At 37.8% G+C, this 26692-nt stretch overlaps 1 protein-coding gene across 1 annotated transcript in view; it reads right to left on the reverse strand.

The window, feature by feature from the left end:
- The window catches only part of LOC149300015 (cytosolic carboxypeptidase 4-like), a 152017-nt gene that overhangs the window by 16173 nt on the left and 109152 nt on the right, over positions 1-26692 (reverse strand). The window contains exons 19-21 of the mRNA XM_089485504.1: positions 17828-17957; positions 9573-9704; positions 7969-8145 (exon numbers count right to left, since the gene is read on the reverse strand). Of these exons, the coding sequence (XP_089341630.1) occupies positions 7969-8145; positions 9573-9704; positions 17828-17957 (439 nt within the window). The remainder of the gene's footprint in view (positions 1-7968; positions 8146-9572; positions 9705-17827; positions 17958-26692) is intronic.

Below are 26692 nucleotides of genomic sequence, written 5' to 3' on the forward strand. Positions count from 1 at the left end.
AATCACATTTTCTTTTACATCACATGGACTGTCGGGTGCGTGTGCGTCGCTTGCCTGGAGAAATGGCACCAGGATGCACTATGGGTAGAAGGCAAGCTGGGGGAGACAGTGTGATGCTTTGGGCAATGTTCTGTTGGGAAAACTTGGGTCCTGCCATTCATGTGTATGTTACTTTGACATGTACCACAAGTATTGTTGGAGACCATGTACACCCTTTCATGGACACAGTAGTCCCTGTTCAGGAGTGGTATGTGGAACACAACAACGAGTTCAAGGTGTTGACTTGGCCTCCAATTTCCTCAGATCTCTAATCCAATCGAGCATCTGTTGGATGTGCTGGACAAACAGGTTCGATCCATGGAGGCCCCACCTCGCAACTTACAGGAACTGCTTCTGACCCCTTGATCAGGCAGGTGGTCATAATGTTATGGCTGATCTGCGTACATATATATATATATATAGATATATATATATTGTGTATATATAGACCTCTGCCGGCCCCATTAAAATTGTATTCTGTTCGCTCAAACATGCTGGTAACAGAGGGAGAATATTGGATATTCCTGCCACTCCACTTTGAAATCAGAAGCAAATGAGAAGACACGTGTAATGCATGTGCCTCTATCCTCTAAGCATGACAGGATTAAGATGGTTTTGCAAGAAAACACAGCATGAAATTCTATTTCAGCATTTTCATTTTCAAAGGATGCAGAATTAATCCCCTCCACATTCAAGAGCTTTAGACGAGAAGCATGACAAAACAGTCATGTCACCTTCTGATGGGGAGGTATAAGCCAGGGATGGCCAATCAACTGACATTGGCTGTATGAGGATGATGGGAGTTGAAATCTACAAACAGTCTCAAGTCCATACCCTGTTCAGCTAGAACAAAAGCATTGATTTGGCAAAACTCTGATTCTAGTTATATGGAATCTTGCAATTCTTTATTCCCTCTGTGCTATAATTTATCATTATATAGTGTTTTACATAATACATATTATGTAGCGATATTGTGCCTGAAAGGGCTGATACACAGAGACAGAGATGGAAATAACCTTCAACATCCCTGTATAAAAGCAGAAACATCCACAGCACAATAATTATTTATTATCATACATATTTCCTGCTGATTGCACCAAGTGCCGCATCCAAGGACAATTTTTCAGCTGTCAAGTAGATTTGTACAATAAACCTATGCAGGACCAGGAGGGAACAGAGCTATTTGAAGCCTGCGCATTAACAAATTCCACACTTACCGTGAAAAATGCTGATATTTAAACTAATAATTACTTAGTAGATAAATCATGTGTCTTATTTTCACAACACATTTATGGATTGTAAAGCTTTGCATTTGCAAAATATATAATCCAGTTTAGGAAGTATAGCCATTGGAAGTATTCATTTCTAAATATTAATTATGTTTTGATATATCACAGTAGTAAAATTTGATTGCAGTTTTGTTATAGCAGTGATTATACTCAAGCTAGTGGTATCCATCAAACCAAAAGCAATAATACGTCTCAGAGAGACGGGTGCGCTGGATTGTATAAACCTTGGTGTTCGAACGCTAACTAACCACACCAAAAAAAGAAAGCGTGTGCTTTGGGATAATGCAGAGGAACAAATGGAGAATGATGTACAGTTTTAGTATGATGATAACTCCAGAGTTTCAGGGATCTCGTTACTATTTTTTTGCATTTACATTAGGTGGATGCCAAGAACAATTTTTTCCAATGCCCTGATTATGCCATATTTTCTTTGAATTAAATTGTGGTGAAATTTACTTTTGGGTTAATTTACATAGAATTACATGGCATTTGTGTGTCACATAAGGTGCCGCATAGTGCAGATGAAGCTACTGTACAGCAACATCTTATTACAGTATTTTTTTTTAATAAAAACTAATACAATTCTGCCATTGTTTTAAATGTTTTAAACATGGAAACCACACTATCCAGGTAAACTTTTAGTAATTTATCATTTTTAAGAGGCTACCAATCATCCAAGGACCTGCTCGCAACCTACTAGGTAGTACGGACATATGCAGTATCAGTAAAAATCCACTAGGGGACAGGCGATCCACCATAGAGGAGATTGTTGCCTTTGATGGAAAATGTAAGCTCTGTTCTTTATGTAAACGTCTTAGCCATTAATGTCTCAGAAGGCTTGTAAATGTGCATAATTTGAAATAATAAGGCAGCAAACAATTGGTTTTGACTGCTATGCTGCTGTGAGGCAAAATTCATGGTTTCAAAAAATATGTACAAAATCAGGCTGAAGTGTTGTCAGGTTCTTGGAATACAATAATTTCTTTTTTATTTAATGTCCATTATTATAAGAAATGTTAAAAAAAGTAAACTGAGTTACAGTCATCTCTACAATTCACTAATTATCAGGACAAAGGTAATGCAGAGGCGTTATTTTAAAGTTATCAGGGTTGCATGTGTAAGATGACATTGAGTTGTCGGTGGTGTATATAACACATAGCTACACTATTGGGTAATGTAGAGTAGATGTAGCACTGTTGGTGTAAGCTGATTTGGTACAGAAATGCATGCTAAGAAAGAAAAAAAAGATTCTGTAGAGATTAAATTTTCAGTGATACCGTTGGGTGGAAAGAGCTGTGTATTTAGACTAAGGGGCATCATAGGTCTGACCCACAGCAGTGCCACAGCTGCCCCAAGCACTCACTACTGCACCGTTATCCTCTTTGCTAAATGCCAGAGTAAGAAATCATTTCCCGGCACTTCACCTCTTACAGACACATGGCTCGTATATCGCAAGTTATGAAGGCTGTGTCTGCTAGGCACAGCTTTTATAGTGTAAATGGGCCATTGACAAGGGTGATCTCTGATTTCCCCAACTAGCCCATTAAGTATGAAGTGCACCTCCCTGGTTGCTCATTTGACCTGCACTTCTAGGCTTAGTTAGCCTAGGTCAGAATTCAATGCTAGGTGAAAGCACCGAAATGGCTTGGCCATAATGGACTTAAGCCCAGCACCTGTCTTGGTCTCACTTTTCAGGAGTGGAAGAGTATGAGGCTGAGCCAAGCCCATTTCTACTCCATCTCTCCTTTTTTATGTGGCAGGCAACACTAGGCTAATGTTTGGTTCACCGAGTTTAGTAAAAAAAAGTAGCACAGACTATGAATATATCAAACATACTTGTTGGGGGGTTATGATAGGTAAACCACTGTACTTCAGGATACAGTTTTGATAAGTGTCATGTGTAAAGTAGACACTGTCGCTACATTTACATATATTTACATGTTGGTTGTCATTTTCTATTTTTATAACACAAAGCAGTAAACGGCATTATACGTTAATGGAAGGCCGTCTCTAATGATCTCTTCTCTAAGACTGTGATTAAGAGGTTTGGCTATGGCAAGCTTTTGGATACCCTGATTCTTTTAGTGTTCCTGACTTTCGCTCAATCCCGAGTAGTTTAAAAAGATAGAAACATCCCAAGGGCTCACTTCAAACACAGCAATTTCAGTGAAAGCAAAGTCTGACTAAGTAAATCTGATCCATGCTTTGTTTTGACAGGTAGGATTTACCATTCTGGGTTTTCTTTCTCTTGATTTTGGTATGAGGTTTTCATCTCTTCAAAATTTACTTAAACTAAGGCGATATAACATGCGGATTAATTTTAGAGCCTGGATAAATGTAGTGGTATAATACTGTATAGTTTTAAATGAGGGCAAATATAAGAGTTTTATTTTAAGGTATGCTGCATGTCACTGTTCAGTACAAATCATCACATTGAAGCTTGTCTAAAATGCTTACCTTGCATAGCAGCATAGATAACACAATTTCTGGCCATGAACCGCTGGTTATTTAATATTTCAGCAATGCTTTTTAGCCAGTTATATCTATTCATATTGTAAAACAGACACTATAAAACACAACAGCTTACTTTGAATCAAGCATTAAACCACCAACAGAACTTTAGCAAGATGATTGTATAGAAAAAGTGTTTGTTTCCATTAAACTGCTACAAGAAGTACGACATATGATATAATAAAATTGCTGTTTTTTATATAAATGGATCTGGGTGGAATAAATTATTGATAATGGAGCCTGTACCAAGATACAGAATACTGTTCATACACAATCACAAAATAAGATAAACAATGCTGTAAATGCTGGTACCTAGGCATGATGGGACTGTGCTCGCTGTGATTGCTAACAGCAATCACAGTCCCATCATGCCTAGGTTCCAGCACTTACACATCCATCCAGTAAATGCTGGAACCTAGGCATGATGGGACTGTGATTGCTGTTAGCAAACACACTTCTTTCATGCCAAGTCAGCCAATACACGCTGGTATAGGGTGGCTGTAAGTGATGTGCAGACCCCATACTGCTGGCAGCATCAATACACAAGGGGGGCAGCTAGCCAGGTTTCAGCATGTACTGGCTGACTTGGCATGATAGTAGTGTGATTGCTAACAGCAATCACAGTCCCATCATACCTAGGTTCCAGCACTTACACATCCATCCAGTAAATGCTGGAACCTAGGCATTATGGGACTGTGATTGCTGTTAGCAATCACACTCCTATCATGCCAAGTCAGCCAGTACATGCTGGTACAGGGTGGCTGTAAGTGCAGACCCCATACTGCTGGCAGCATCACTACACAAGGGGGGCAGCTGGCCAGGTTTCAGCATGTACTGGCTGACTTGGCATGATAGGAGTGTGATTGCTAACAGCAATCACAGTCCCATCATGCCTAGGTTCCAGCACTTACACATCCATGCTATCACACACACATCACACACTCATAATCATTCATTCACAGATTCATTCCCTCAATCACACACACTCATTCAAACACCCTCCCCACCCCCTTACCTGCACTGCAGCTCCTCGATGCCGCTCACAGACTTCAGCAGGGGGCGCAGCCTCCCTCTGCCTTCTCTGCTAAAGCACAGAGGAAGTAGGATGTCACGTGAACTCCGCTTCCTCTGTGCAGTCCAGAAGACCCTCCCACAAGCAAGTAGTAGGGCTTGAGGTGCGGCTCGCGTAAGATCGGTTGCCCTGGCTGCCGATCTTACGCGGGCCGCACCTCGAGGTCTCGCGGGCCGCATTTGGCCCGCGGGCCGCATGTTGGACGCCCCTGCCTTATTTAAAAAAAAACAAAAAACGGTAAAAAGATTTCGGGCGGCCCCTTGGCTTGGGCCCCCCTGCCGCCGGGGCCCGGTCGCAGTCGCGACCCCGGTAGTTCCGCCACTGGTTTCGAGCGATACAAAGCCGCTCAGTGTTTACTATGTCTTCTGTAAATTTTTGCATAGGTGCTGCACGGTATATGTTTCAATCAACTCTAAGTCTAGTCCAGGATCTTCATGCAGCCAACAGTAGGTGTAAGCCATGTGCATTTAGACTCCCTGAAGGCGCAGAAAGGGAGATAAATTAATTTACCCTGTTATCTGGGTAAGAAATGGCCCTTTAAGAGCCAAGACAGGCAAAAGTTAAGTGGATCAATGAAAATCAGAGGGAGGTTTTCCGGAGTCTTAATTGAACTTAATTGAGTAACATGTATTTATCAACCATGGCATAGCGGTATCAAAAGCACTAATTAGCAGCCTTGGATACCATCAGATCAATGTAGAGTATAAATGAGTCAGCTTCAGTCTGTGTTACCCTGACTCGGGATCAACCCTGAGAGTTTCTGGGTATAGTTTTGGGATGTTCATTTTGTAAATAAGAACACAGTTCACTGTTCCTGAGCAGAACCTGGGAATGAAAAGAACCTTGTTGGGATTGGAAATGACCAAACATCCCCCAAGCCCTACTGGCAGAGATTAAAACACAATGACCCAAGTGAAAGTAATCAGTGCTGATTTTCAACAACTCCAGGGAAAAGCAGGAGCGTTCCCAAGCATGTTTATCAGCCTAAAGATTCAGGTAAGTAAATTTAATGGTTAAAACCAAAGCAGTCTTGTAAAAGACTGAAATAAAGTCTGAAATAAACTATATCCACTTTTTAGACTGTAACGGTGGTCCTTGCTTTTGGCATGTAGAATTATGGCAGAGAAGAACCAACTTTTATTTAGATATTAAAATAATTTTAAAATATCTAAGCGTCTTCAATTTTTAATCAATTATTGAATAGTTCTGAATTGAGTTTCTTTTCCAGGATGTTTTATTCCTATCCTGGGTAATTGTCCTTCATGTGCCTGCTATGAAAAGTTTCTGAATATCTACCACTTTGTTTTTTTTTTAATTGATGTTTTAGCCACAATCTTTGCATAAATGGCTTCCCTCTGTTTAGTCTAGTAATAATCCAATGTAATATTATTTAAATATATTTTTATTATGTTCACTCACACATGAGCTTATCGGTTATAGAATATACAAATTTGGTACATTAAAACAGAAAAACTGAACCAAACAGGTTCACGTTGCCCCTAAGGGATATAACATCATGCTGTGCACTCCAAACGGTCCCCCCAATCTATATACCTCCTATACCACAAAATGACACCAAACAAGCCACCTCAACTCACTCTCAGCCCTTGTGCCTCTCGATGTGTGGACCAAATTTTCTATCACCCTTATCCTATCCACCTCTGCCACCCATTCCCCGACTGTGGGGGCCGACATCTGCTTCCAGTGTCCAGGTATGACAGCTTTGGCAGCATTGAGCATATGAATAATCCAATTTATATGTCATATTTAAGAAATCTTTAATATTCTCATATGATTATGTTTTTTATGTCAAAGCATATTTGCTGATTAGGTGAAAAATCAGATTTAATAAGTTTTTTTTTAAAAAAAAAGTTAGGTGGGGGGGAAGCTTGCCAGAGGATGATGCTCAGCATTGATGTGAGCTTCTATTAACATAATATAAATCCGGTGTGTATGGTCCAAAGGGAGATCTTAGTTGTGCTTTATTACTCAATACATTTCATGGATTTGTTAGCACTGAATAAATCCACTCTGCATTAGCCACAAATGCGACATTAAAGAAAGTAGTTTTACTCTGTATATGCAGCTCTCACACGATAAATAATGCATTATCCTGCATCAGATCTTTAACAATAGCTTTTATGGAGTAGTAGGGCTTATTTAAAATTTCTCTTCTCTGGATAGCAAGACAAAATGTATCCTATATTATCAAATATTGCCATGTATTAATTGCTGATATGTGCCGGGGAGTTGGTTGTTATGTTTTTTTTCCTATAACATATGCATTCATTTCTGCATAAGATGCAAATTAGTACATAGATCTGTTTAAGTTTCTTAATGTCAGTCTTCAAGTATCCACTGCAGGATATGTTTTTTAATCTTCTTCCGATGAACACAGGTGGTTCGTTCAAAATCTGCCTTTCAGACCTGTGGAAATTAATGAGCCACCTGCGTTCCTGTGAGCAGGGGAAAAAAATGACTGTTATGACGACTTGAGGAAAGGATTTAACAAACTGTCTTGATGGGAAACGGACATATTTTTATCCGTATCCACTGTAGGGCTGCCCAGTATATCCGTAAAGGAACACTTAGCATAGATGAAACTCTGGCAGGGAGGCAACCAGCAGACATTAAAATGCAGTCTCCTGCATCTCGAAGCCAAGTTTGAAAAGCCACTTAAGACCTGAGGAACCGATGGAGTGGTCCATGGCTGCTATGGTGATAGTACTTTTCTAGATTGGGCAGTACCAGCAGTATAGTTGCTGTACAAAACTAATAATAAGTGACATATCGACAGTGCTACAACAATGCGCAATAAGGAACCCCACGTGCTTTTCTTCCCTTCCTGAAAGGTTTAACGTTTTACTACAATAGCATAGTCACTGCCACTACACATCACTCTCTCAACATCTTTAATATCACATTGTCTCATCACCCTAGCAGCCAATGTAATTAATCTTCTGATTAGACAATTAGGATGCTATGGTGATAATATGACTTTTCAAATTGCACTTTTTAAGCATGACCCTCTTTTGTGTCAAAGAAAAGATTCCATACCTTATATGATCCCTGGTTGAATCCACAGTACGTGCTCTCCATGGTATAACTTCTCAAAACCCCAATCTCTTTCCACACCACAACTCGAGCTGTCGATTCACGAGACTTTTCCACTAAAAAGCTGCTGTTGGCCATCGAGAACACAGGAGCAATTTTATCCAGGATTTTTGGTAAAGTCTTTATTAAAGGAAGGCAATGGACATTCATTAGTAGTCAATAATAGTTATTAGAGGCTAATACAGTGAGGAAATGTAAACATGCATGGGATAGGCATAAGGCCATCCTGAGTCTAAGACAAGACCAATCTAAGACAAAGTTTGAATCTTTACATCAGGAAAAATGGGCAGACGAGATGGGCCGAATAGTTCTTATCTGCTGTCAAATTCTATGTTTCTATTTTAATATGATTTAATAAATATGATTATTAAGACAGTCTACCTGTAAATTAGATTCACAAACATTTGAAAGACTATGGGACTATATTTTATTCAATACACTTATGTTTAGTTATATTAAAATACCAGATTTACAATGTTGTCAGATTTGCTTGTTTTAAGAGTTCAGAGATGTGAGGTTGGAATAAGTTCACTGCTAGCTGTTGGTTTCTGAAAAGGGTAATTATATTTCTTCATTTTGAAACAGAAGTACCCTTTTATTAAAGGATCATCAAAATAATGTAAGCCTTTGCTATCTCATGTTCTAGGGTTGAGAAAATATACTTGTTATGGGGAAGCAGAATGTCAGAGAATTTCAATAGTTAAGACATAAACTTCATCTTCTGTCATTTTATAAATCAGGATGACATACCTGCAAAAGCTTTGTTTCCTCCGAGGCAGTGCATTATTTATCATGTTGATAAATTTGTATAGAAAGAGTGGATATATCTGCTGCAGGAGGACCAGTGAATGCCATTCAGAACTAATGAACATTTTCTTTCACCAGATCGTGATGTCATCTACAGGTGTGATTAAACTCCCATAGCTTGCTGCTGGCTCCTGTTACCTTATCCTGAGCACTCTCACACAGTTGTCAATCTGTTATCAAGGTCTTATTCCATTCCTAGCTGCCCCGTGTTATTCTTATTTCTGTTCACTATATGTCTTCCTAAATGTCTGCTGCTGATGTCTAACAAGAGAAGAGAGGAGACCTGTGACTTTCTCTTATCTTTCTCCACTCCCTGTAGCAGATACTGAGGGTTTTGGGACATGATGTCACTGATAAAGAAGATGCTTACTGCGGCACAGCAGTTATAAACAGAGCAACATAGAATTTCACGGTAGATAGAAACCATTCGGCCCATCTAGTCTGGCAACCCGTTTGGAGCTGCATATTTCATATTAAGGGCTAAGGTATAACATCCATCCACTTGGATGCAGTCATGCACCTATATCTGAAACAGGGTTTTAGCGTAAATATTCATCTATTGTTAAGTCAGGTGGTGTTGAGCTAAAAATCAATCAAATCCCGTATTTTTTAGTTTACATACTACTACTCGGCAGTCTCCCTGTCCATCAAGCATACATTCCAGTAAGATTATACATTAATTAATTTAACTAAATATAATAAAGGCACAGACATAGCTTTGGCAGCCCAAGCTTACATACTCTGTATCCAACATCCTCGAGGAGCACAGACGAATCCACAACACAGCCAGCCTGCCAGAGAGTCTCCTTAATGCTACAGCCATAAAAAAATACATTTTTCCTCTGTGAATGGCCATGGTAATCACAGAAAACCTGCAAAAGAAGTTAAATGATATGACTTGTTAATTTATTTTCAGAAGATAATTATTTGTGTGCCTTGTTCCATACAATTTAGCATTTTGAGAATTAAGCCTATTGTTTAGCTTCTCTTTCCGTATCAGTGTGTCTATGCATGTGTTAATGTATTGTCAATTTTTTATATTAGCAATTTTAATGTAATTGTTAGTATTCACCCTCTCCCTATTGTAATAACGGTGTAGAGTCTCATGGAGTGCTATAAATAAAATTCAACGTGAAGTACAGTTAACCACTTAGGTTTGAGATGGGTATATCCAGCTTTACACTTAGTTACATGGTAAGGAATGCCTCACCAGCTTTGATAACGTTTCTTTTATGTTTCATTATATGATAACAGACCCCCTGTCTCTACGTCCTCCAGAAATTGTTTAATATGTTAGCGTTTAAGGACAGAGGTTTCTAGCTGCAGGCAAGAGCTGCAGGGTTCTCTTGACAGACAGAACAAAATGTGAGGTGCTCTCCCTTTTTAGAAACAATCAGCTATGTATGTGAACAAATTTGATAAATTAAATATGATAAATTAACCAGACATTATTGCAGCAATGTGGAGACAATTGCATCCATCTCAAAAGTAAATCCTACATGTTTTATTATTTTAATATTTAAAGTTTTTGGAATATTTCAACATCTACTGTCGCATATACTCCCACCACTTAACGTTTAGCCGGCACTAGTCAAGGGTAAGAAGAAATCATGGATTCTCCTGGTGATTTGGAGTAATGCATTGAGTAAACACAATAATGTCATCAGGGAAGGGCTGGCAAAGGGGGAAGCATAAACTGAATATGAACAGAGTACACATCCAAGGGGAGCTAGGCTTTAGCCATGTCTTATTGCCAACTCTATCATTGATATGTGAAAGCGTTTACCTATGTATTGTGGCAGGACGGCCCGATCAAAACAAGAAACTCCGAACACCAGCAGAATAAAAGCAAGATGTGGTTTATTGCAGCTTTGTATAGTGCACAGTATTGCACTTCATAGTGTAAATAAACAAAAACAAAAACAAATCCTTTAGATAAAGTCTGAGGGCCTCTGGCTTGACTGCCTCTCTCCCTGTTTCCAGACCCCTAACGCCTCTAACGGCCGCCCTTTAAGCACCTGAGTGCAGGTTAATTGGCTCCACCTTGCTGACCTCCAGCAATTAACCCCCTCATGCTGGGAATAATGAGCGTTCCAATCTGCCACTTATGTAGACAGACTCCATAACCTTGCCACATACCCTCCCCCTCAGCTTAACACAGGTGTGTGAAGCGGCCTTCGACAAGAAACTGTGCACCCTAGACAATGCATCTGCATTGGCATGCAATAGCCCAGCCCTATGCTTCACAACAAATTTAAACTGTTGCAAAGAGAGGAACCAACGTGTGACTTTAGTATTCTTGTCTTTGTTGTTCTGCATCCACTGTAGTGGAGCATGGTCGATGATGAGGGTGAAAGATCTTCCCAACAAATAATATTTCAATGTTTCAGTTGCCCACTTAATGGCCAAACATTCCTTCTCTACAGTAGCATACTTCTGCTCCCTTGGCAACAACTTACGACTTAAAAACAACACAGGATGTTCTTCCTCTCCTATCATCTGAGATAATACTGCCCCCAGGCCCACATCAGAAGCATCAGTTTGCAAAACGAAATGTTCCTTAAAATCCGGGGCTACTAAAACAGAGTGCCTGCATAAAGCTGTGCGCAAGTCTGCAAAAGCTTTTTCTGCATCATCATTCCATCTCACTGTATCTGGTGCCTTTGCTTTAATCAAATCAGTGAGAGGTGCAGCTCGAGTGGCAAAGTGGGGTATGAAGCGTCTATAATAGCCAACTACTCCTAGAAAAGCTTTGACCTGTTTCTTTCTTAGAGGGTGTGGCCAATGTTCAATAGCCTCACCCTTAGTGAGTTGAGGTTTTACCAGACCTCTCCCTACAGTATAACCAAGATATTTGGCTTCCATACATCCAATAGAACATTTGGCAGGATTAGCAGTAAGACCAGCTTTCCGAATACTATTTAAAACCGCTTCTACCTTTCCCAAATGGGAGTCCCAGTCTCGGCTATAGACGACTACATCATCTAAGTATGCAGAAGCATAATTGGAGTGAGGTCTCAGTAACCTCTGAAAGGTTGCTGGGGCTCCATGAAGCCCAAATGGCAAAACTGTATATTGGTACAGACCTTCAGGGGTCACAAATGTAGTTTTTTCTTTAGCGGTTTCTGTCAACGGGATCTGCCAATAACCCTTTGTAAGGTCTAACACACTTAGGAATCTGGCCTGTGCCAGTTTCTCAATTCATTCATTAAGCTTTCTAAAATCATTGCTAGAACTATGGGGCTAGACCATTGGCTATGTGATTCCTCAATGACTCCCAGTTCTAACATTTTTGCTACTTCTGTTTGTATTGCACTCCTTTTTGCCTCAGGAATTCTATAGGGCTTTACTTTTACTGTAACTCCTGGTTCTGTGATAATATCATGGCAGATTTCACTAGTTCTAGAAATACTAGAAAAGACATCTTTATGTCTTGATATAATTTCTTTAACTTCCTTTTGCTGTTCAGGGGTGAGATCAGCAGATATTTTAACATCTGGGTCTGGGGATTTATCTATAGCAACCATTCTACTTTCTCTATCCTTCCAGGGTTTTAGCAGGTTTATATGGTAAATTTGTTCAACTTTCCTACGATCAGGCTGTCGAACTTTATAGTTTACAGAGCCTACTTGTTCAATAATCTCATATGGGCCCTGCCAATGAGACAAGAGTTTGCTTTCGGCAGTGGGAACAAGGACCATCACTCGGTCCCCAGGTTGGAAAGAACGTACTGCTGCCTGACGGTTGTAAATAACCTGTTGGCTTCTTTGAGCTTCCTCCAGATATTGTCTGACTATGGGAGAAATTTGTGTAATGCGCCCCTTGAGTTGCTCCACATATTGAATGACATTCTGTCCTGGTACCGTTTGTTCTTCCCACTCCTCCTTCGCTATATCTAATAAACCTCTTGGATGCCTACCATAAAGGAGCTCAAAAGGTGAAAACCCTACAGAAGACTGGGGAACCTCCCGAATAGCAAACAGATAGATCTCTATCAACAACTTTACGTAACATGTGTTTCAGGGTCCTATTGAATCTTTCAACTAACCCATCTGTTTGAGGATGGTACACAGATGTCCTCAAAGCTTTTATTTGTAACAAATGACACAACTCTTTCATTAGTCTGGACATAAAAGGGGTACCTTGGTCAGTTAAAATTTCTTTTGGTAACCCTACTTGAAGCAATTCTTTCGCTATGGTTTTGGAGGCAGTATTGCGGAGGGGAATAGCTTCTGGGTAGCGTGTAGCATAATCCAATATGACCAAAATATATTGATTACCCTTAGCCGATTTTTCTATTGGTCCCACCAAATCCATAGCAATTCGCTCAAAAGGGGTTTCAATAATTGGCAATGGGATTAGGGGTGCTCTTAGACGAGGTTTTGGGGTCGCTAGCTGGCAGTCTGGGCATGAGGCACAGTACCGCTTTACCTCTTCATATACCCCAGGCCAAAAGAATCACCTTAAAACCCTTTGCTGAGTTTTTTCTACCCCCAAGTGTCCCCCAAACAAATGAGAATGGGCCATTTCCAAAACCTTCCTCCTGAAGGACCTTGGTACTAAGAGCTGTTCAAGTTCTTGCCCCTCCTCTCTGATCACTCTATAAAGTAGGTCATTTCTAAGAATGAAATGAGGATACCTGTCTCTGGATTGCCCATCAACCATGGTCCCATTAACTTCTACAATTTGGTTACGGGCATTTTGCAATGTTAAATCATTGACTTGTTCCTTTCCAAACTGATTTAAACCAATGTCCAAATCCACAATTTTAGCCTGTTCTTGGGTTTGGCCCTGGGGTTCAACCAGTATTTCGGTTGAAGGGTTGGAACTAGTGCTCGGATCTTGTAAGGTCACACCTTCATTTACCAAAGCCATTTGTAAGTTCCTAGTACCCCTATGCTTATCTTCCCTTCTCTCATGTCTTGTCTTGCGCCTTTTACAAAACAAATCTGGGTGTACCAATGGGAAAACACAAAACGGGTTCTCCTCTACAGACTCCCACGGGGTTTGAATCAGGCTTTGAAACGCTGGGAAATTACGTCCAAGAATAAGGGGATGGGGTAATTTAGGTACCACTGCAGCCACTACTGGAAATGTTTGGCCCCCATAGCCTATGTTTACAGAGGTAGTAGGGTATGATACAGTACAGCCATGTACACAGAGTATCCCAACCTTCTTACCTGGGAGCAACTGAGCCGGCTGAATGAGACTGCTTGTCACTAAGGAAATATCGCTCCCAGAGTCCACAAGAGCTACGGTTTCCTTCCCATTTTACAAAACAGATTTATCAAATACACATTTTTCGGTCTGTTTCCCAACCAAACAGATTAGTCCACAAAAGTCATTTATGGAATTATACCCACATTCCATAGGTTCCTGCAAATGAGGACATACAGCTTTTATGTGACCTAGCTCCCCACACTCAAAGCAAGTAACTGGAGGTTTCCTGGGTTGCCATCCTTTTGAGGGTTTATAGTCCTGGCTTCCATCCGGAGAAACTTCAGGGCCTCCAGTTCGGATCACAACTTGATTTTTCCCATAGTTCCAGGGCCTTGAGCTTGTGAGCAGTCTTTGGTTCTGTTGCATTTTAGTCTGTGATGTAGATTTTAACTCTCTCACTGCTATATATTGTTCAACCAGTGCCATCATTGCCTCATAAGTGGTAGGGCTTCCCTGCCCTGCCCACTCTCGTAGGCCTTGGGGTAATCCTCGCAAAAAACGATCCAAAACCAAGGTCTCGATTATTTGAGCAGGCGTTGAACTCTCTGGTTTTAACCATCTCCTGGCCAGATGAATCAAATCAAACATTTGTGATCTTGGTGCCTTCTGTTCCTGGTATTTCCAATTATAGAACCGTTGGGCATGGATCACTGGAGTCACGCCAGTCCTTGCAAGAATCTCTACTTTAAGAATATCATAACTAGCAGCCGCCTCTTCCTCTAGGTCAAAATAGGCTTTTTGAGCTTCACCAAGCAAAAAAGGTGCAACTATACAAGCCCATTGAGTGCGAGGCCATTGCTCTCTGATGGCAGTTCGCTCAAAAGCTGTTAGATAGGCCTCCACATCATCTTGCGGCGTCATCTTTTGCAGATACTGATTTGCATGGATTGGTTTTGGACTGCTGCTCTGTTCATCTGTGGTAGTTTTTGAGAGTTGCTGTACAATCTCTTTTAGGACAATCCTGTCCTCTTGCTGTGCTTCCATCATAGCTCCCATCTGAGCAGTTATCAGCCGGTTGGTTTCCTGTTGCACTGTAGTAGCATGCAGGAGGGCCTTTAAAACATCCTCCATGTTGATACAGGGTTCAAACAGCAATATCCCACCTCTGCCACCACTTGTGGCAGCACGGCCCGATCAAAACAAGAAACTCCGAACACCAGCAGAATAAAAGCAAGATGTGGTTTATTGCAGCTTTGTATAGTCCACAGTATTGCACTTCATAGTGTAAATAAACCAAAACAAAAACAAATCCTTTTGATAAAGTCTGAGGGCCTCTGGCTTGACTGCCTCTCTCCCTGTTTCCAGACCCCTAATGCCTCTAACGGCCGCCCTTTAAGCACCTGAGTGCAGGTTAATTGGCTCCACCTTGCTGACCTCCAGCAATTAACCCCCTCATGCTGGGAATAATGAGCGTTCCAATCTGCCACTTATGTAGACAGACTCCATAACCTTGCCACAGTATGTATGTTCCATTTAGGCATGATATAGTTCAAATTCCATCCAGATACATGGTTATTTTCCAGAGAAGGCCACTAGGAATTCCTCGTTTTTCTTGGACAGGTAACTCAATGGGGTGGAGGGGAAAGCTGACATCTCCACATCTCCACACCTTGCCCAGAGAAAGAAGAAACTGACCTGGAGACCAAGGGAAGCAGTGCTTCACCCAGAAACTCTGGGTAAAATCCAGGAGCCAGGAAACCATTGATCCTAAAGTTTTAAAACGGATAACTTTTAGCATTGCATATGGTACCTAAAATCATGCTGGTGTATAAATTCTGCATACATTTTTCCAGTCATTTGTAGCTATGTAACTGAGCCCAATAGCTCACCAGGAGTTCGGTGTATAAAATGACTTTAGAAGCTTAGTTGACATAAGCACTCCATGACAATGGCTGCCTGAGTCTGCATTACATTCGAATTCATGTCTTTCAGATGTTGTATCTATATCACATTAAGGTTAGGATGCACGACACAAATCAAAAGATTATGAATTACGGTAATCTTGGTACAATCTGAAAAAGATCTTCAGTTTAGAGTCTGGAAAACATACGCAGTATTGTTTGTTTGACCTAAAATCAATGTGCTTTTCAAAGACAGAGAGAAATCAGTGTTATAGCATCTTGTCATGTATTGGAGACTGCATGTGGGAAAGAGATCAATTCTTTTCATACTAACTTAAAAAATATTGATAATTTACTATGGAGTACTGCCAATTTACAGTAGTTTAAAAGAAAGTTAATACCTGAGTTAAGTGGCACTGAGTTTATGTTGCTCAGAGGGGATTGCAAGTCTCCTAGCTGTTAATTCCTACCAGGCACTGGCATTGTTTTCAGATGTTCACTAAAATTGAACTAAGCCTAATTCAATGAATGTATTAGGGAGGCCAGGCTGCGCTGCATGACAAATAACAAAAAAGCTGCACGAATGATCACTTTAAACGCATTTACAGAGGCAATCAAGGTAACAGTGTTCTCAAACCAATTAAGTGAGTTTTAAGAGGAACAAAACACTAACTCACAAACCTATTTTGAAATATGTTTTTTATGTTATTTGTTATACAAATGCATAAATCATAAACAAGGAAGGAAACAAATGTGAATTATTTCATCGTTAGTGCTGTGAATCCTCTCGGAACCCTAAATTTATGTATATCTCTAGATTAATTACTGGAGAATACCGAAGTATCATTCTCTTTTTAAAAACCTATTCTCTTTTAAAGAATACATATTAAATTCACATTTCAGACTATACACTAATCTGTTGAGTGGTCAAGTCATGTTATGGATTCATTTGACTTAACCTGACTAAGTTGTCTGCCCTTGCATGTTATCACTCACAAAGCTACACTTATATTCACTAATATAGCTTTCATGTCATTATCACAGTCATCAATCTTAATTTTGAGCTCAAGAAAAGCCATACAAACTATAAAACGGTAAAAAACTAATAATCCTGTCTACATTGCTACACATTTGCAACTTGCAAGTGACTCCCGGGTTCATTCATTCATGAGTTGATTGCTTTTTTCAACTTGATCCTTCTGATAGTGGTAGTTTATGTTTCGACCCATGAGTTGTTCTGGTTAGAAGCCCTACCATTACTAACTTTTATAATAAAGTCAACCCAGACACAACACTAAGGACTCGGCAATTAAACAGCAATTCTAGCTCCTTTTAAAAATATAGAAAACATTAGTAAGGGTATAAAGGATAATGCTTTACAAATTGTTCTGAAAATTAACAAATCCCAAAGGGATGAATTGTATTTCATACATTTCAATCTTGCTTGAAAGTCTGATTTTTTCCCCTATTAGGAACTTTATTTCTAACCTCTTGTAACTCAGCTGTTTTACCAACTCCAACATATTAAATTATATAAAGTATAAGTGTATAATTATACAAGCATGGCAAGCTTAAGTTTTTACAGCGGATCTCTTTCTTGTCTTCGGAAGTAATGCTAAAAATGGAGATGATTTTCACCTGACTGCAAATTACTGTTGTACTTTTTGTAATCATATCCAAAGAATATAAATCACTGTGTCTGCTGGTACAAAGCACGTTTTGCTAGGGCATATCGTAGTATATGCAAAGAAGCTATCAGTTCTATGTGAGGTTTACAGAATTTTACAAATCAAAATTTGAAGCTTTTATTCAACATATATTTGAATATAGAATTTTCTTTTTATATACTAATGCCCTTCAAACAGAAGGATAGCTTTAACAAAAAGGAAATCCAAATACAAAAGTAAGTGAAATGAAATAGGAATAAAACTCACCAGAGGTGTTTTATTAATGCTGTTTAGATAGTACAATAGCCCTTTAAGGTGGTAGATTGTTGGTTGCAGATTGCAGTTTGGAGAGATCCATTGTCTATTCAAATCCTCACCATTAAGAGAACACCGATGACTGAAAGAAGAAATCAAAGCAATGTATACATTGTGATAATAAACAATGCCGTACAGACACTGTGTGTCTGCATCTTCAGTATCATTATTCACAGATCAAGTATTTTGTTTTCAGTGCACTTTTTAAAAGAGTTAACAAAATACCCTTTCTTTTTGTTGAATACAGTTCTCAGAGGACTAAAAGGACCACTGAGGCTTGAACATCTTTCTTGCTCATATTTGTGTCCAAATTCCATTCTTATTTAGCAAAAAGAAAATCATGCAATAGACAGTGGAAAATATCACTTCACTCCATCATTCAATAATGTTGGCTGTGGGGAATAGTTTAGATTATAATCTTATTGAAGCAGAGTATTCTTCACTCAATACACTTTAGGTGTAGTTTTATTGTACGCACAGCAATATTCAATATATTAGTACTTTAAAACATGATATCATTTAATTGATATTTTTATTAGTAAGAACTATAATACTGTAGGTCAAGACTAGAAAGAAATAGCCTGACTAATCTGGTCTTGGATCTAAGCATCATCATCAATGCAAATAAACACATTTTGTGGTAGACCCCTGTTTGTAGGTCTTCAAAAATTAATTGAAAAATCTGTCATGAATACACACCTTGTTGCATACCATTATTTTGAAAGACTATGAACTGATATAGGTATGCTGCTTTTAATATGCATGAACTGTGTCCAGATCCCCTTGATACAAATTGAAACCAATAAAACCTTTACATGTACATTTAAAAACTTACACATCATGAACATTTATGTTGCAACTGTTTAGCATACATGTGTATGAGTGGTAATTAAATACGAGTAAATGATATATAATATTTAACATAATAACTGCAAACAACAATGCACAGACAATAGTTTGGTTTCATATTTAGTGGTTTATGTAGTACTGGTTTAGTCAGAATTTTATTTATTTGGAAAATGAAATAGGTAGCAGTAATAAACTGATTTTTAGTTCTGTGCCAGCAAGGGTCTCTTCTAGACTTCATAACCAGCATAATTCTGTTAGTGTGTATTGGTGAAACTATCATCTACTTAATTTTGCAACATTGTAACAAGTTGGACAATTAACTTATTTTCATGGGTTTTTTTTAACATACAAGTGTATTCAGACTATGTTATGAATGTAGTGTTTGTTTTACCTTTAACAATGAATTCAATTAAGTAGGACATCCTAGACATGGTTTTTAATCAGCTAGAAAATCTAACTAACGTGTATGAATTTATCAAGTGCTGTTTGTCTAAGGACAATATTAAATCACTTATATACACTCACATATTCACCTCTGTAAAAAACAATTTGGGTTTAGATGACTATTTGAATCAGTTCCATTATATAAGTCATGCAAACAATGAAATATAAGAGAAGCATTTGCCCCTCAGGATGACAGAGTAATTATTGTTTACAAAAAGTCAGTAAAAAAGTCTATTTTTAGATCTAGATCCATTCTCTGTTCAAAAACCATTATGAGATCACCAATGGCCCTGGCCTGTTTTCTGTTTGTAATGTGTGAACATTCTGCTTTAGAGAATGTGATATATATGTGGAGTTGCCTTCCAGTTGTATAGGCAAACACAGTAAAGAAAGTTTGGGTTTTAAAAACTATCCCAAAGAATAAATAAGTGAAAAGTGTTTCTATAAAAGCAGACTAGATGGGTCAGTTGGTTTCTTTTTGCCATTACTATATATGTTTCTATGTTTAATGTTTCTTAAACTGGAACAAGATAATTTGTGGGAATTAGAAAAATAATGGTATATTCTAGGCAACTAAGAAGAACAAACAGAAGACACCATGCATAAGATTGAATTCACATACTTTCCTACATAGAAGCAGTTCTTATTGAAAGACTCAGTTCATTCTATTGTATTCTGCAGCCAAGGGTATAAGAATATATATTGTACCGATTTAATGCTGATATTAAATATGAACCCTAAAGCTGGAAAATGGGTTTTGTCTGTTTGCCAGAATTTAATAAAACTTTTTTATGACACTCCACTAAGAGTCACTAGCTTTCTTTTAATTAAGGATAAGTTGTTATTATATATGAAATGCAATAGATTTTCCAGTGTGTGTGGAACACTCGAACCTTTGTTTAAAGACATAAATTCAGAAAATAGTGTAACATTCCTGCTGTTATTATGATGAAGAACTAAACATATTTTTTAGTGTCCCGAAGCGCTTATTAGGGATTTTCTGAGCCTGTTTCTAATGGTTATATAAACCTGATTTTTTTTATGTACATTATAGAAATACATTATACAATATGTCCATTACTCTTCTTTATTTTTTCGTCTACCATTTCGATTTTAATTATCTGGCATTCAAATATCAAATGACAACCTTCTGAATTTTAGTATTAATGTTACCTTCATCTACATAATGTGTTGCTGTTCTCCAATGTCTTTACACCATCCAGTACGTTGTAGACTTGAAGTCTTATGATCAGCAATGCATCTTAGGAATCCTGTAGTAGCCTGTGGCCTACTTTGGTACCAACTAAATATATAATAAATGTACAAGGATTTCCTTGGTGGAGTTGGACTCACATTGTGGATAATTTCCTTCATGATACAGATCAAGGATCCTTTGTATGTATTCCATTAGATATTAGTGTTCAGAATGGATGCACTTGCACTTTTTGTAGGGTTCAGTGACAAGCCAGACTTATGCTGTTCATTTTGAGAATTTTTATGGTCTCGACCAAACAGTACTTTACTGAAACGTACTAAGTGTATCCATACATGTGGTAAACTATTATCCTATATTCAGTTCCAAAATTCATACTAACTATATAATTACACCATTGTGTAGTTTAATTGCCTCTATAGATGTGGTCTGCCTATTTTAACAACTTGTCTAACTTTGTAGTTTATAGCTTCTAGCAGAGCTCGATTCTTCATAAAGCAGATTATGATTGTGCCATGTTTTTTGGCAAACCAGTTGGAGGAAAAAAGAGGGGTTTAGTAAATGCTCTACCTACTGCTACCTATATTTCTGTCGTTTATATTTGTGCACAATTAATCACTTAATCACATCCTCATCATTTTCACCCATTTAATGTTATATACAGGGACCGGAGTATGTGCCGAAGCCAAGCTAACTCAAATCCCCACTCATTTGGGATATTGGTCTTTTAGGCTTGTACTTTCTTTCTGTTAGTCCTGCACAACAAGTCACACAGCCCTTGCTCACCAGTAGACTATCCATTACTTACAATACATATTGAAATGAGTAGGAATTCTTATTAACACGTCTAAGGTAACAATTACAGCTGTGTACTTATATAAAGTGAAAACTAATTAGTCATCTCACTTTATTTTCTCTTGTCTTTTTTAATAAACCTTAATATTTATTTGTAATTTTATATTATCAAAATAATAAGGGTTATGATATTTAGAAATAAAATATGCTATTTATTTTGTGATATATGGATTTTTGAAGAATAATTTGTGGCTTGGAAGAACGTGAATGATGCTTCCAATTTAACATCAGGTAAAACATTGAGCTTTAAGGGATTGTGGAAATATCAGTGTTTTAAGCATCTGTTGATAGGTTTGCATCCTTTTCTCAGAAGGGCATGCTACATGGGATGATTGGTAATTTCTTTTTAGTATGGAAAATACATGTGGTTTATGTAGGATTTTCCTTCTTGATCTCACTGTCCAACAGAATCTCAGAATGAAATTGAGGTCTAATGACACTGGAAGAAATTAGTTTCCTAAAGGACAGCTATAGCTACAATGCGGCTTGTTTTCCAAAAAAAGGGTATTGCAATACACCTATCGTTCATTAGAAATTAAATTTCTAATTTGTAGCATTTAAACACACTTGGTGTATTATCTATCTAGATAATGATTTTCCCCCTGTTGCTTCCCATGCAATATATATCATATATGGTTTTATAGATCTAATAATAAGCTCACCATAATGTGTTTTGTTTGGAACCTTTGTTGCCAAGGTTTAGACATTAATGGCTGTGTGTTGAGTTATTTTTAAGGGAACAGCAAATTTACACTGTTATACAGGCTGTACGCTCACTACTTTACACTGTAAAATATTTACAAAAATGTGAGTAGTGTACTTACTTTTGTGAGATACTGTATATATATATATATATATATATATATATATATATATATAGATACGTGTTTATGACAAAGTTCTGTTAGCATGAAACGCACAGTATAAGGAGTTTATTGGCCCCCTTCTCACCCTATATCATAATAATGTTCTAATAATGTTACAAAATCCATCATGCACATTACCAAATAAATGCACTTCTATTTTTGCTCTATATAATAAAAAAAAGGCCAGCTTCCCATGTTGTTGTTGCACAGCTAAATTCACAACCACCAGGGAATAAATAACTGAAGTTATTGCGACACATACTGTAAATAGTTATAAAGAAAATTTAATTCTGCAGCTGGGAAAATAACCTTATTGTGTAATCTCTTGTCCATTACTGTTAAATATTCAGACAGGGCCCATCATAACCTGTGAGTGATGTTTGGCATGATAATAGTGCCTTGGGCACAGTAAAATCTAAGGGATGCAGAAAATGTGATGTTTATGGAGCATTGATGTTCACTGTGCACTACACTTAAAATTTTTTTAAAAAAACCACCAAAAAACATTAGAAATATCTTGTTTTGAAATTTTAAGTAGTGAACCATCCCCATTCTTCCTTTTTTAAGGAAGCACTTGGAATGAGTAAAACACAATAAAATCAGTGAGATATTACTGTACTGTGTGCATTTTGGGATACATAGGGAAATAATTCCATGCTTGTGTCTTGCAGGGGATTCAACTAGAAAAATACTGCCTCAGTCAAGACCCTCATATACCCTACTATTTAGAAAATACTAGCCCTGAACATATTTCCTAGTTTATTAAAATATAATTAAAAAAAGAAGTTTGTCAACTGGTAAACTTTCATGGTTTCTGTTTGTTTTTTTTTTGAGTACTTGAGCCTTCTTTTTCACTTTCCAAAGCATGTAAAAGTTCACCCTGGGCATCCTTCGATCTGGCTATCTATCTATCTATCTATCTATCTATCTATCTATGTCTTGTTAGTAATATACTTTTCAGGGGATTTCTGTCCTTCTTTCTACTAGTGCACTGTTGCGTTGTAATGCTTACATATTATATAACCAACAAGGAAAGCGGGTGATAACCCTCTAGGCTAATGGAATTTAAAATCCAGATGTATCCTCTTTATTAAGGTGTTCAAACAACAACCAAATAAATCCCTTCTGTACAGAGAAGTACTGCAGTGAGGGTGAGTTACATTTTACATATATTTTTAATATATTTCAATTTATTTTTAAAGGAATATAGAGAAATGCTGCCACAATAAACAATTTTTGGTAATGTTATTGTCACGATGTTTCCGCTTTCTTTTACTAGTAGTCAAGTAGAATGTATGCTGTAAAATAAATGTTTGCAATCTTGCAAGATCAACAAATATCCCAAGGTACTTGCACTACATTTATGACAGATCACAGATACTATTCAAAAGGGTGTAAACCTTAGAGAATGTGAACCTTCCAAAATCAGAGGCTAATGTATGTTAATGTCAAGCAATAGAAAGGAACGAGTTCCTCTAACAAAATAAAATAAATTACTTAATTTTCAGCGTGTTCAGGTTGTTCAGCGGTCCCAATTGACGTCTCTCAAATGCAAATACCACACAGAATATAAATAGCAAAGAGAGACATCATAGTGCAAAAAACATCACTGCATCCAATAAAATAGTAAAACCTATACACAGCCTGCTCACCATATTCAAAGCCAAATTAAAAATGTAGGCTTCTAAAGCATATGTTGGATACTCTTAAGGCCGCGTCCAAAGCCCCTTTTGGGAGAATAATCACTCAAGATAGCGTATATAATTAAAAGTTTTAAACAATTTATTAAATACTTCAAATGAGTTTTTTTAAAACAAAACACTTTATCATTAATAAAATGTATTAAGTGCTCAAATAGGGTCACTGGGACGCGTTTCATCAGTCCATGACTTCCTTTTAATGTATATTTCCAGTGGAAGGGGCACGAGGTGTTTGAGCACCTATTTTAACATTTTTTTTATTTTTATTTTTGTATGTTTATGGTGACATTTCTGGAATCTTTTTTTTTTCAAAGTTATTAACTTTTTTATTAAAATTTTGACATTTTTAATAGTTTTTAATTGTCTTATTTTTTTTTATATCTTTCTGATCAAAGAGCTCCATTGCCTTGCATCGTAGTGCATGTGATTAGCCTGTAGGGGCTGGGGAGCCCCTATTGGGACCTTTTTACTGTGCCTGTTTCCAGCCAGCAGAGGGACGCCAACATCTGAGGAAAGACATGTTGCCTTCCAATATTGCGCTTGTGATTGATCACACAGAGCCCTGTTTTTTTGGGGGGGGGGGTTATGTTGCTGAATAAAACCATTAGGAAGCATTTTAGCAACACAGGCTCACTGCTTCCTAAGCTCTTTGCAGCAGCAATGTGCCGCCATGTTTGAAGGGCATGCCGGCTTTCAGCAAAGAGAATGCTCCAGAGAGCAATCACGCGGCACCCCTGTATATTGCTGAATGCCTCAATATTGTGTTATATATCAAGGCATGGTCGCTACACTGTTGTTGCAGAAGGCTTTCTTTCCTTGGCCCAATCAGTGGCAGAAATGCTCTTTCAATAAAAGCAATGAGAGCACTTGACGTACTTATTTGAGTAGACCCCCATCTACGGTGTTCGCCATGCCAGTGCTGGAACTGACTGGTGGCAAGTATATCACTTGCAGAGAATTGTGGTTAACTGAACACATCTCCTGCATGCAAAATAGCTAAGGGGGGTGAAGAAAAGGGCAAATACATATGAGGGATTCTACATAATCCATCATGCATTTGCAAAATCAACATCATGAAAATTTCACTGCATTAAAGTGCATATGATGGCTGGAGTGTCACCTTACGTTTGAGGGATATGATATATTATGCTTGATATATATTATGGCATCTGAACCGTTTGAAGCAAAACATTTCGTTATTTTGAAATATTATTTACTTTTAGGCTTCAGGGGACATTTCCAGGGAAAAATAATAACTAGTGTAAGAGTTCTCAATGAAGACCTCAGTAAACATGGACAACTGGTGACTTCCTCCTCTGTTCACCTCATTGATTCTACATTATGAATCCATAATTCATGATCTTCATATTTTCTGTAGCTTTGACTGTATTTTGTTATTGAAACTATAAAATAGTTGTGTGAGTGCAAATATGAGTGAGAATGTGTATATATATATATATATATATATATATATATATAATTTCTGTATTTTTGTATTTTACCTTTGTTTGGCTTGACTGGTCCTGATTCAATGTACACACAGTGCTCTGCAGTATGCCTAGTTATGTATATATCAGCTGTAATTGTAAAGTAAAACAAGAACGCCACAAGAGGTCTATCTGTTCATATTTGAGACCGTAGGGAGCAGCTCCTGAGTGTGGGGTTTAGGTAGTCATTAAGATAACACTAAATTGAAACAAGAATGAGAGCAGCTGGGGGCCTGTTTGCCACATACTGCACAGATAAGGTCACATTGTTGTTGTTTTTTATTTCCACATTTCCAAAACTGTATGTATACATTTCTTTGAAAGTAAAGTGTAAAAAAGAAACATGCCACAAACACAAAACAGTAAATGTGTTTTCAGTTCATAGCGTTGTCTGCTCTTTTTACATGGAGAGAAAAGTGTTTTAATACAGCACATTAATTTTTGGCCAAATGTGTTTTCGTGGAGGATGTTACAATTTCATCCATTTGTCCGAATAACAAACGAACGAACGAATGCAACATTGGGCCAAAGAACCGAAAATGTTGGAGGAATTTCGTCAAATACGTAGACGGACGCATTTCGTCGAATATGAAGAAAATTGTCCCCCTGAAAATGAACACGAAAAAGGAACACGGACTTTCCTACATATCATATTTCTTTTTCTATGTCAAACAATATCATAGGTAAACAAGGGAATACACTAGCATATAGGCTTCACATGCCAATGAAGACTCATTTGCCTTCTTTGGCAATAATACTGCCCTGCTGTTTAGCACAGAGTAAGAAAGTCATGATATATTATTTTTCCTTTTGGGCTATTGTTAATCGAAAGCCCTATACCAGCCTAAACAGGCATCCATAAGAGTGATTAGTGTTGCTAATTAACTTAATGAGCCTTGAGCACTAACCTTCCGCATTTGACTGATTTTGGAAATGGAAATATTGGTTTATGCTTTGTCTTAGACGTTGATGCTCATCTAATATACCCCATGGATGGTTTAACAGACATTAAATCTATTCTTATTTTCTTATTGATAGTTAACTGATAGTATAACATTCTGTAGTCAAACAGTTATTCACATGAAGTGTATACAATAAAAAATGCATCCAGTTTTTCAAAACAACACATATCCTCAATCAAGCATGAGACATTCCAAGGGCTATTTTAGTGCATATCAGGAAAAATAACAACTTTTCAGGAACCCAAACATGATAATGAAGTCCTTTTGAACATATTAAAATATAAAGTAAAGAAAACTCAACGATGTCCCATTAACACTCAAAGCTACCTTTGAAGGCACCGCAAGTTTCTGTGTATGTTTATTTTTCCCTTTCTCTGCTTACTTAAGTACATTTGATTTAGCCGTCAGTGTACCAATTCCAAAGATTAGGATTTTTGTGAA

The sequence above is a fragment of the Sceloporus occidentalis genome, unplaced genomic scaffold, assembly GCF_023333645.1.
Source record: "Sceloporus occidentalis isolate IW3139 unplaced genomic scaffold, rSceOcc1.0.p SCAF_26, whole genome shotgun sequence".
Classification (NCBI taxonomy): domain Eukaryota; kingdom Metazoa; phylum Chordata; class Lepidosauria; order Squamata; family Phrynosomatidae; genus Sceloporus; species Sceloporus occidentalis.